Source organism: Podarcis gaigeae (genome assembly GCF_964106915.1).
Source record: "Podarcis gaigeae genome assembly, chromosome: 5".
Taxonomy (NCBI): domain Eukaryota; kingdom Metazoa; phylum Chordata; class Lepidosauria; order Squamata; family Lacertidae; genus Podarcis; species Podarcis gaigeae.
In genome coordinates this window covers 2,001,246-2,014,322 of record NC_139681.1, presented here as the reverse complement: position 1 = coordinate 2,014,322, position 13,077 = coordinate 2,001,246, and the positions used below count along the sequence as shown (strand labels likewise).

General features: G+C 41.4%; 1 protein-coding gene across 2 annotated transcripts in view; it reads right to left on the bottom strand.

The window, feature by feature from the left end:
- LRP6 (LDL receptor related protein 6) overlaps nucleotides 1-13,077 on the bottom strand; it is a 100,411-nt gene that overhangs the window by 41,549 nt on the left and 45,785 nt on the right. For both annotated transcript variants that reach the window (XM_083738713.1, XM_083738714.1), the window contains exons 6-7: nucleotides 10,075-10,471; nucleotides 8,133-8,304 (exon numbers count right to left, since the gene is read on the bottom strand). In XM_083738713.1, coding sequence (XP_083594839.1) covers nucleotides 8,133-8,304; nucleotides 10,075-10,471 — 569 coding nt within the window. The remainder of the gene's footprint in view (nucleotides 1-8,132; nucleotides 8,305-10,074; nucleotides 10,472-13,077) is intronic.

The window sequence follows — 13,077 nt, the reverse complement described above, 5'->3', positions numbered from 1 at the left end:
GGAGAAGTGGCTTTTTCACACACTTCTTTTGACTGGCTGGCACCTCAGTTAGCTTCAATAGCTGTCTACTAAGCTGCTTGGTCTTCTGTTTCCTTTTATTGTACCTTTTCCCTTTTGTTGTATGACACTTTGAATCCCTCCCCTTTTCAGCCGAAAAGAAGAGTATGTGTATACGAAATAGATAGATAGGAAGGTAGACAGACAGACAGACAAGACAGATAGATATCCCCCAACAGGTAATTTAAGGTTTACTAGGGGCCACTGAGAACCTTGCAATTCATTGGGTTACTAGGTTGCAGCAATCTGCTGTTAACCTGAATTGGAAGTGCTATTCCATAATATTTTTTAAAAGAGGTGGGTCCAGGGTGACAAAATGTCTGTCCATTCACAGTATATTTGGGAAGAAAAGAAAATAAGACAATAAATACACTTCAGTAAATTAGTATTACAGGCTCAGCTATGAATGTTCAGTAACTTTGTTTGAAATGTGCTAGGTAGAGTTACTTTTTCAATAAAAATCAAAAACTCTCAATCTGCAAGAAACCCTTCTACATCCAGCTGGTGTCTCCAGTGGTTTCTGCTCATTTTAACCACTATGTGGTTGGATTTCACATTTTGAGGCCACTCCTAAAACCCTTCAAACCACAGCAACAATACAGACTAAGACAGAAAACAGATGTGACTTCCCCACACTACATTTCTTCCTAGAGTAACTAAGCTCCCCGCAAGGGGGGGAAAGGCCTGTTTTAGCCATTACAACTAGAATAGAGAACTGTAGAGTTGGAAGGGACCCTGAGAATCATCTAGTCCCAACCCCCTGCAATGCAAGAATCTCCAAGGAAGGAGAGTCCACAACCTCCTGAGGGAGTCTGTGCCACTGGCAAACAGCTCTTACTGTCAGAAAGTTCTTCCTGATGTTTGGTTGGAATCTCCTTTCTTGTTTCAGGTCCTATCCATCTGCAGCAGAAGCAGGAGAAGGAACTGAAAGTTCCAGTTCAGGTTTGTAACATAAAGTAAGTGCAAAACTGCTCTGAAATACATGTGCTAACAGCATACAAGTCATTTTCCATGTAATATTTCTCATTGGAACTTAATCATTCTCTTCTCCCATTATCCATACAATTCAGTTATACTCATTTTTTTTTTATTTGCCTCCTGTTCTTTGCCAAGCAAGTATAAGTACCCCCTCAGCCCTTCATGATATGCCCCATCTGTTGTGTCTTGTCCACAACCATTTTTTCTGCAATTCTGATTATTATCAGCCACCCAAAGTCTAAATACTGCCTTAAATAACTTTACTATTTTTCCATGTTGTTTCCCTGTGCTTGGATCTCCTTCCTCGGACCCCTTATGTGAATCCTTTGGCTTAACTCCTTTGTCTCCAACTGAAGCAAAGCCTAAATATACCATGATTTGGAGGAACATGTGTGCGCTGCAGCCTCATGTGCCTGCTTCCTCTGCTTAGCATAGAGAGGTGCTGTGCAGGAGGATGGAGGGGGTTCATATGTATTGTCTCAATTGAACTTCAATATTGACAATTTTAATATTTGAATCTATAAAATTCATTCTTGGTTTGTTCCCCACCTTCAACTGTAAAACTTTTAAATATCCAACAAAATCTCAAGGTGTGAGTGATTATTACTAGTCAGAGAGACCACTGATTTCAGTAAACCCATGCAAACCACAGCAAATGGATTTAGGATTATAACCACTGCGGGGGGGGGGGGGACGGACGACTTTAAATAATTTGGAGAAATGCCTACCTAATCACAACCTAATATGCACACTATATACAAACTCATTTGCTCATTTCGAAATAGTCTGACCAGCTCTAGAATTAAAATAGTCAGCAGGTTTGGAGTATCTGTTTCGTCTGCATTTTTCCCTTAATACTTGCAGAAGCTCTGGCCCCCTACTAAACCAAACTGTGTAACAGTCTGCTCTCAGTTTGGCAATGAGTCAACTGCTCTGGCCTATCCATTTCCATCTCTTTTTTTGGAAAGAGTTGTGGAGAGAGGGGGATGGAACAGAGAACAGTAGGTACGACGTGGGATCAATCTTGGTGCATCATAATTCAAGTCTCTGAGATGGGGGGGGGAGTCTAAAAACCAGGACAATTTCCCCAAATACTTGATATGGGGATGGGTGGATTAAAATAGGAGGCAGAGGCACACTTCACTCTACTCTTAAAATTTTGTATCTTTGATTTCTTGATTGGCTCAGAGCGAGTGAAGACTTTCTTCTTACAGCAGTGAGGCAGCCCAGTTAATATTGCCTCTCACCCTCCCCTGAACCCAGTAAGCCAAAGCAGCAAGGTGCAATGGCGATGCTTCGGATTTTCCCTCACAGTAGTCAGCTACGATTTAGGCAGCACTGGGAATTCTGGTGTGTCCAAGTCCTTTGGAATTAAGTCACTGTCCATATTTCGGCAGAGAATGTGGGAACTAATGATGAATATTAAGAGTGTGTTCTGAGGAACACATGATGTTAGATGCAAAAACATAATGACTTCAGTTTTCAAGGCACACCTGATCCTTATCATTGCACACTACTGTTCCTCACTACACAGTCTAGGATTTACGGAGCTGGGGAAACATAAAATGCCTTGCATTACGAAGAGAAATTTCAATTACGCTTGGAAAATAGTAAATGGAACATTAATGATATCTATCTTGCCCCTCCTAGTTATTGTTTTTTTAAAAAAATAATAATTCATTGCTGGCCCTACCCTTGATGTTTGTAGGTTCACATAATCCCATCTCGGGCCCAAAGCAAATGCAGAATCAGCAGGTGCAACCCAAAACATCCTTCTTCAAAAAGGAATTGTACTGTTTTAAAGGAGTCTTCATATGCTTAGATTATCAGAAACTATTTATTTTACTATTTCATAAACTATAGAAATGTGCTCTGGAGTATGAATATACCAGCTCCTAATGCTCACTATCCTGAACCTACGCTGGCCAACAACTTACAACAGCGGGCAAGACCTAGACATGGAAAAACGCTTCCTGTTTTGAACTACTGAAATGTGAATATCTAGACTTTGTAAAGTCTAAGAATCACTATTTTTTACTTTAGGCTATATGTTTGTGCATGTTATGAGCCAATGTGCTTCTGTTAGTAGAAGCAATATCTTTATTAATAAAAACAGAAAGTTGATGCAAACATTATCTTGCTCTACAAATTACTGTTGTGTGAAATCTCAACTAAACCCAGAACAATTATAGGAGTACAATTCGTTGAAGTGGACTGATAAGCTATAGGTGGTAATTGGCAGCTGATGGCTTCCTAAATCTGGCATACAAGAAATGGATCAGCACTTGCAACGTTTAAATTTCTGACAATGAATAAGGGTGCACTTGCCAGTAGACATAAGCTTTAAGCAAACCTTTATTTCTCTGAGTACAATGTGTGGAAGACCCTCTTTCAGGGAGGGAATTTAAAAGGAAAGGTTTTGGCAGTAGGGTAGTGATCTGGCTTCTGAGGGATTGAATGCATATGTTGAGGGGGAACACTTTCTTTGTGTATAGTCATCAAGCTGAGGAAAATAATGGCAGAGCAAGATTCAGACATCTGAGTGAAAAAACCCTTGCTAAAAGTACTAAAAATTAAAGACAATGGGGGTTGGTGTGTTAGTGTTAGGGTGTTATAGTGTATGGTTTTCTATCTTGATTGGATGAGAGAAGAACAAAGTAATTAATAGAAAACAGAGAATGGTTAGATAATAAATAGAAAAAGAAAAAGCATATGCATATGCAAAAAGCTGGGAAGTAAGTTGCAAGGGTATATAGCCTGCTCTTAATATGCAAAAATGCACAACACACATATAAATGCTACACCCATGCTAGATACTTTGAAGATGGGTAGCATACGTGACCAGCACAAGCAAAGGGGAAAAACCTCACCCCGACTCATATTCAACTTAGAGCTGGGAATGAATAAATATGAAGTCAATTCAACAGAGCATATCATACATTTTTAACCTCATGGCACAGAAGGGGAAAATATGCTTTAAACCTGTAGCAAGTCAATGAGAAATCTTCCCCACTGGTAAGCACAATAGCAGCCATCCAATTCAATAGAAATTAGAAATTCAGTGAAACCTGATCGAGATAAATGCGGAAGCAGTTGAGCCACAGCCTTCCTCTGCCTGCTGCAGGCTGCCAGATAAAATGGAAACAAAAGCTCCCTGCTGAACCTCCCCCCACCAGTCTCCATTAGCACACCCTGGCCCCGCTGGTGCTTTACTATCTGGGGGCTATGCAACAGTGCAGCATGAATCAGTAAGCTGAAAGAAAATAATAAAAAAACCACATATGCAGCAGTTAAAAAACACACGCAAAATCTGGATTTGCAAGAGACATCCCCAGTTTTTCTAGTGATATGGCAAGCTTATTATATGACTAATACTGCATGTGCAAAGAAAAAGGTGACTTTATGTATTATGAAATAACTTCCTATTGTTCTAGTCTATAGCACTCCAAGATTTTATATATTACATGCAAAATCATATAAAACTTAACTGCCTCCAGGTTCATTATACATTTTCAGAATCAATACATTGGTACCTTGGTTTACTCGTGCCAACCTAGCAGTTCGAAAGCACGTCAAAGTGCAAGTAGATAAATAGGTACCACTCCGACAGGAAGGTAAATGGCGTTTCCGTGCGCTGCTCTGATTCGCCAGAAGCAGCTTAGTCATGCTGGCCACCTGACCCGGAAGCTCCCTCGGCCAGTAAAGCGAGATGAGTGCCGCAACCCCAGAGTCGGTCACGACTGGACCTAATGATCAGGGGTCTCTTTAGCTTTACCTTGGTTTAGAACCATAATCTGTTCCAGAGGTCCGGTTGTAAAACCAAAACAGGTTTTTCCAACCTGATCTTCCAGAGGACTCTCAGAATGATGGCTTGAGGAGGGAAGGCATACAAGAGTTCCTTCAGCCATGTTGTCATTAGGGCATCCCAGGCATCTGATTGGTTGTCTTGGAACCTGCTGAAGTAATGGTGTAGCTGACGGTTTAGCTTGTGAGCAAAGAGATCAACTTGTAGTGTTGAATCTGAAGGAACACCTGTTCGCTGAGTTTCCATTCCCCTTGATTGACCTGGGATCTGCTCAACCAAACTGCTTGCTGTCACTGGTGATATGTTCTGCCGTGAGGCTGAGGAGGCGACGCTCAGGCCCAATTGAGGAGAAGAGCCGATTCTTTCTGGAGAGATTCCAAATGGGTGTCTCCTTAACGAGATATGTGGCCTTTTGTTGTTGAGTTGTCTGTTTGAAGGAGGACGTGATGGAGTTGAAGATGAGAGAAGGAAACAATTGCCAGTCTGGCTGCTCTCAACTCTAGCCAATTGATGGAGTGAGTGGCCTCCACAGGCCTTGAGTGTAGAAAGATCAACAATGTTCCATCCTTGTAATCTGGTGTCCGTGGTTATCTGAGTGTTGCACGGATTTCTGAATGGAGTGCCTTGCCAAGGATTGGAGGTTTGCACCCACCATAGAATGAGTTGAGGAGATAAAGAGCAAAGACCTGGGGCCATTGTGAATGATCGCCCATTAATGTAGAAGTAAAAACCACTGCAAGGTTCTTGCATGGTGTTTCGCCCAAGGCATAATCTGAGAGGCTTACATGCAGAGACCTAGAATTGTTGACAGTTGTTTGACCTTCATCTTTTTTGTCTTTAAGATCAAAGCTGCTGCTGCGGAGATTTTGCTGATCTGCTCTGGTGAAGAGCCACGAGACCTGAACTGTATATCTAGCAGGGCTCCTAGGTGAATAATCCTTTGTGATGGAACCAAGCATCTTTTTTTGTAGTTGATCAAGAAGCCGGGAGACTCTAATGCCTTGAGGGTGATGTGCAAATGGAGATGAGCCTGTTGAAGCCTCCGAGCCTGTTGCCCGGAGGAGCAGGTGGTCTAGGAATGGATAAATATGAACACCTTGTAGACGCAGGTGCGCCACTAGGGTGATCATTATCTTCAAGAAAACTCGGGCTCTGAAGAGGCTAGACCAACAGGGCTGGTGGGAAAAGAAGGAGCCCATCCCTTGCCCAAACTCCTGGTGAGTTGCTGCCGGTCCACATCGGCAACAGCGCGCACGGTGGAGCCGCCAGACTGACTCACAAGGAGGTCCCTAAAGGCAGCGCACCTCGGGAGAGAAGGAGGCCGAAGGCGGACCAATAATCTCCACTCCTTGGGGAGGGAGGTGCACAAAGCAAAAGGAAACTCAACCCGGATTGGGCTCGCTGCCACGGACTCCCCTCCCTGCACACTCCCGGCTCTATCCGCCACAGGATCCTAAGGACAAGTGACACCCCCCTCGCGTTCCTCTCCAAGTCCCAACAGGGGTCTCTCCAAAGTGCACTTTGGGGCACGGCAGCTGGCATCTCTTGTGCGTGTCTCTCTTTCTCTCCCTCCTCTTCTCCGGCACTGGGTCCCTCTGCCGCCGCTGTCACTACAACATCTAAGGCTGTGCTGCTGCAGCAACCATCCCCTTCCCTGGTACCAGGAGTCTCCTGTGCAGCCGCCACTCCAGGCCCCAGAGCAACGCCAAGCGGCTCGGCCCCAGAAGTGACTGCCGTGGCATTCCCTCACAGGGCACAGGATGGTGTGGGCAGGATGCAGTAAGGGTTTTTATACTGGCTAGTAGATTAGATTGCAGCCTGGTCTATTGCTTTCATTTTATGGATCAATGGCCTCGTTAGATAGTAAAATTCATGTCTAATTGCTGTTTTAGGGGTTGCTTTTCATAGTCTGGAACAGATTAATCCATTTTCCATTACTTTCTATAGGAAAGCACGCCTTGGTTTAAGTCCACTTTGGTTAAGACTGGACTTCAGGAACAGATTAAGGTTGTAAACCAAGGTACCACTGTATAGATATTTGCGTAAGACTCAAAGACAGGAGTTAAAACTAAGGAAGACTAGATAAAGCAACAATAAAATGAGATCAAAATTGAAAACGTCTTTGCTCCTGCCTGAGGTCATGTGAGAGGATATACCCAATCCACTGTTCCCAGTGCCCCATGAAATAAATGTGTAGAAACACCTGTTGATGCTACAAGCTAAACCACCATTCAGCTTTTTGTCTGAACTTGACCCTGGTGCAGATGCAACACCAAGCCCCCCAGTATGGTTTGTTTCCCAAGAGCAGCAGGAGTGGAGCAAAGCACTTGTGATTTCAGTAGCATGCATCAGCACTTAAATCATAGTTCAGTCTAACTATGGTTTCATGACATGCAGACCAGGTCATTGTCAGAAGTAACCACAGGAGTGGAAAAACCTGTGTGCTTTTTCAATGGCATGGAAGTAGCTGTGGACATAGCCGTAGATATGCACATATATTAAGGGGGTCTAACATTCAGCCAGGAACACAGGAAGAGCAAGCAGATTGCTTCATATGCAAAAGTAGAATTTGTAAGAAGCAAACCTACAATAACTAAACAATAGGAATTGCTAGCAAAGTTCTCCTGAGCCAAGCTTAAAAAAGAACTTTGGGGTTTATAAAAGCATGCCTCAAAAGAAGAAGATATTACAAGACTGCCAAATTCTTCTTTGGGAACGAATGGAGCCATCTGTTTCTGTGGAGGAAAAGCTTCCAAGATGACGATAACCTTTCTGAACCTTCAGAAGAACTCGGGAAATTTCTGTGTTCATCCCAGGGGTGCTTCTCTACTTTCAGAATTTCAGTCAATGTGGGGTTTTATACTCATTTTAGTCTACAGCTTTAAGAGCTGTTTGTATGAAGCAATGAAGTTCAGAACTGGGAGCCAAGCTAGTGAAAAAAATGCACAACAGCTACAGCAGGTAAAAGCTACGTATTTCTGTGAAATGACAGTAATATCTAGCACTTTCCTTGTGAATACACTCTGTGTTTTATATATTTGTTCTGACTCACCAGCACTGACCTTTTATTCAACAGAAAATAAAATATAATTTAGATAATCCTTAAAGGGCTCAGAGAAAGGCAACAGAGAATGCTGATATTAAAATTCACCAATAATTAATTATGATCCTGAACTAGCTATTTCTAGTTGTACTGCTTAATGAGTTTTCAACACAAATTCATCATAGGCTGTCTCAGGAAGCTAGCAGGAAATCTGGGATTTTCGATTGATATAAAACAGAAATAACAGACCTCAATTTTGTCTGTTTTGGCATCTCCCCAGTATATCTTGTTTTCAACATAATCCAGAGCCAAGCCATTTGGCCAGCCGAGAGAAGTATTGACCAACACAATTCTGTCTGATCCATCTAATGCAGCTCTCTCAATCTTTGGATTCTCTCCCCAGTCAGTCCAGTACATATAGCTGTAAGGAGAAACAGAAATGTTGCAATAAAATGCTATCAACACACACACAAATAGTCTTTTGTTTGCATTTTAGCAGGGTTGATAAGAATTTGGGCTGTGGCCTTTGCTTTCTTTCGCTAAAGCGATTCACTGAAACAGATTAGTTAATTTAAACTGCTAGCTTCAGTAATGTTAAACTAAAGAAATGGAAATTAAGGCATAAGAAGTTAGAGATAGAATAATGAAACAACTTTATTGTGTTTAAATGAAAATGTACATGATTTGGGTTATAACACATTTGAAATTGGGTAACATGATAAAATGAAAGATACAACAAGTATTGAAACAAGTTAACAAATTGCTGATGTTATGTATCACAGAGAATGCAGGGTTGGGAGGATGTGGGGAAGTCCAGTAGACTTGGAAAAAAGAACAAGAAAATTTGTAACCTTTCTACTTTACTCTTATAATATGTTCTTTATTCTTTTTTCTGTATTTCACAAACTCAATAAAAAATATTATAAAAAGAAAATAAAATAAACTGCTTTGCAATCTGATGTAAATTTCTCATAAATGTATAACCTAGAAGTGTATATGCATTGAGCATTGTGTGGTCATCACTATGAACACACTGAAAGAGATATCAAGAACTAGATGCAGTTCTTTCACTTTTTAAACACACAAGAGATGGGGGGGGGAAGCGTCTCCCAAATGTAAAGTGTTTTAAACAGAACAATATTTAATGCTTACAGGCTGAGACTTACATCTGCTTATGTTTACATTTTTAAAGACAGAAAGAATAAAACTGCATATAAAGTATATGGGAGATCAAGTGAGTAGCTATTCAAACACTAATTGAAAAGTAATTAAGGAATTACACCATATTGTCCTAAAACATGGTCAACATGTCATCTATTGAAAAGGTTCCAGGCAATTTAAAATCTTTTCATGTTGTAAGCCTCCTTGAGCATGATTTTAACTATGGAAAGGCAACATACAAATAAAATGAAGATTAAAAATTGATCAAAATAATTTAAAAAGAAAAAAATGCATCAATGTTAAAATTTTGTTAAACCATTCCAGAGATTTATTACAATAGAAAATAGGCAACTCCCGATTTAGGTGCGTCCAAATGAGGCGCGATCACATGCCCCAAAGACATCGTGAAAAGGGGTGGGGTAGGCTTAACAAGGATTGCCTGCATATTAAAGCATCCCATATTCCAGAAAAACACCTTGACCCACAGAAACAGCGTACAAATGACTTGGCGATTGTGTAACCAGATCAATTCTCTGCTTGGACTTTTCTGGTACTGTCTCTTTACAGACTCAGCCAATCATTTGTAGATTGATTGACTGCTATAACTATTTAGGAAGCCGACTAGGAAACATAGGCAGGGGGTTCACATGAAAAATCAAAGCTGCCTCTCTCTAGATTGTCTTTGATTGTCCAAATCTCCAGGCCGGCCTCTTGCTTAGTTCAGTCATGTCAGCTACTCATCACTATTTACCAGTTCTCCCACGGAAGTAGCTGAGGTGTGTAAGAAGGGTCAACGCTGTTTCCACTGTAGAATAGTCCTCTGCTTGCATCTCAGCTAAGTGACTGAGATGCATAACAATGTATTGTGTCAGGGGACTGACAGGCTATTTGTAAACACAGTGGAAATCCTTTCAGAATGGATGTGGCCTTAATCTAAGTAATGCAGAACTGAGATATCTGTTTCTGAATCATGGCAAGCTGGAAACCCATGAAATGAATTGGTTTGTTATAGTAAATTAGTGCATCTTACCCAACCATGGGATCCAAAACTATAGCTCTAGGTTCTTCCAAGTCTTCTGAGATCAAGATCTTCCTCATGGTTCCATTAAGCCTTGTTACTTCAATGCGGTCTGTGCCAGTATCAGTCCAATAAAGGTTACGGGCAATCCAGTCCACAGCAATGCCATCAGGGTGTGCAATTTGTGCTTGGACAATAAACTCACTAGCCGACCCATCAATGAAAGAGCGCCGGATGGCCCTCACCTCATCATCTGTCCAGTAGATGTACCCTTCTACAGGATCATAGTCAATAGCAATGGCATGTCGAATATCTTCCAGTTGCAAAACAATATCAGTGAAATCTGGAGTGTCCAATGATATCCGTCTCAAATCAGTTCTCCGGGCTAACAGAAGCAGCTCCATGGCACCTGTACAGATATATATATATATATATATATATACACACACACACATATATTTAAAAATCTTAGAACAAAGATATCCAAATAATTTTTTAGAAGTTCTTACATTTGTACCATGCCCTTAATCTAAAACGCTCAATGTGTCAATTTTACACATTTCACAAGCAAGTAAAGGTAAAGGGACCCCTGACCATTAGGTCCAGTCGCGGACAACTCTGGGGTTGTGGCGCTCATCTCGCTTTACTAGCCAAGGGAGCTGGCTTACAGCTTCCGGGTCATGTGGCCAGCCTGACTAAGCCGCTTCTGGCAAACCAGAGCAGCGCACAGAAACGCCATTTACCTTCCCACCGAAGCGGTACCTATTTATCTACTTGCACTTTGACGTGCTTTCGAACTGCTAGGTTGGCAGCAGCAGGGACCGAACGGGAGCTCACTCTGTTGCAGGAATTTGAACTGCCGACCTTCTGATCGGCAAGCCCTAGGCTCTGTGGTTTAGATGGATTGGGTAATTTGTCACTTGCCAAAGACCACCCTGTACAACTAAACATTTTTATTTTCAAAAAGTAAAATATTATCATCTCTTGCAGCTACAACACATGAACAAAAGCAGCACCTGTCTGAAAAATTCAGTTCAGAACCTAAAGGAACACAATTCAGAACCACTTAGCCATACTTTTTGGGGAGAAGGAGTAAAAATTACAGCCTGTTGCCCCTTCCTTTTCAGAGTTTACACCGAAGTTTACATTACCATCCTTCTAGAACATAGTTAAATGCATAGATGTAAATGGTTTCTTCAAATTTCAACTGCTCACCATTCTGAGTTATCTTCTGTACACATAAAGCATCTGGGACAAAGAAAATCCCAGGAAAATCAGCTGAATGTTACATGGGTTAACATATGCACCCAGTAAATGTAGCATGTTGGGGTATTTCCCCGCATCCATAAAAAATGTAGGATTAATGGGCAAAAAAACCCAGAAAGAAGCTGGGGGGGGGGATTCAAATAAATTATTGATTTTTACCACTGGAATGCCTTTTTCTCTTATCCACTATTAATGTATTGGGGTTTTTAAAATGTCTCTCAAACAAATATTGATCCAGAAAAACAGACTTCTTCTAACATCACATCCATGGTTCAATCTGGAGACACTTTAGTACTCCAAAGGTGTGTTGGAATGTAACCTAAAATAGAAAATCCACCCCAAACAACATTAAGGGCGTTAAGGGCGTTTTCTTTACAAGTCTGGAATAGTGTTAAGCATTCAGAAGCTAAGATGAGAAGAGCACTCTGGTATCATAATGATCAAAACATTCACTCATATATCTGAACCATAAAAAATGCATTTACCCACAAATATAGTTCAGGTAGCAGAAAAAGATTTTGAATTTCAAGTCCACACAGACAAAAGCAAATGAAGAATTTGTAGGCACAGTAGCATCAGACTTTCCTGATTGGCATTAGCCACAATTAAGCAGCCAAGAGTGGGGCACGTGATTTTGTGTTCTGTCGCCTGTGCTCTGCAACTCCGCTTCACCTACCCACTGGAGACAGTACCATCAGCTATCTTCAAGCAAGAGCAGGAGCTGTTATTTTGTCTCTGTTTTATTCTCACATGCACCTGTACCTGCAGAGGCCTCTCTTGGCATCCACAGTGTTTCCCCCCCCCCATTGAAATACAAATTCTATCATAGCCAATAGGTGTCCACAACAAGTTTTTTCTAGTTTGCAAAGCAGGCCAAAAAAGGCTGGCAAGCCCTGTGTTATAAAAAAATAATAATAATAAAAATCCTAGCACAGTAGTGTGTAGACTACTAACTTTCATGGACTTATCTGCAATGGTGTTCTAGCCTCAGCATGTTGAATATACAGCCAAATTCTTATTCTACTGGGGTTAGTACAGGAAATACAAAAACCATTGCAAATCTTTGGGTTCTCATCTTCTATACATGTGCATGCAGCAAAACCCGGGAAAATACTTCCAGGTTTGCCGTGTATGTATCCCGAAGGATATGTAACCAGAGGTGAAGGCAACTAGAGGTACCAGTGTACATTGAAAACGTAAGACAAGACTCCAACGGCCGGCTTGAAGATTCAGCTAATATATTCTGGCTTTGTCAATGCAAACTCAGGGGCATTATTTCAGGTTTTGGTACAGGGGAAGTATAGATTCACAGCCAGGATCAAAGGACTGCTCCTGGATATGTTCCAGGCTAAACTGCAAAAAAGCAACACACTGTAAGAGGATTTGCTGTAGTTTGTATACCTCACAGCAACTAGAAATATTGAAACTGCCGAGGAATAATCATATGGTCTGAAACTCATTTTTTTGAGGGGAGAGAAGAGACAATGCTAAGTGGCACCTCTGGAAAACAGCTTGAAAGCATCTCCTCCTATGAAAATAGAGGATTCTATTAGTTTGGTAACCAGCAGCAGTACATTCCTAGTGTCAGCCAGGAGGAAGGAAGTGTATTCTTGGTTATTTTTCTCACCGGAGTACTAAAACACAATTGCCCCTCAAAAGCAAGGCACAATTAAAATGCAGTGAACATAGATTAGAGAGAACTGTGCTGCATTTTCCACAGAATCACTTTTTTTTTGCAACCCCCCCAAA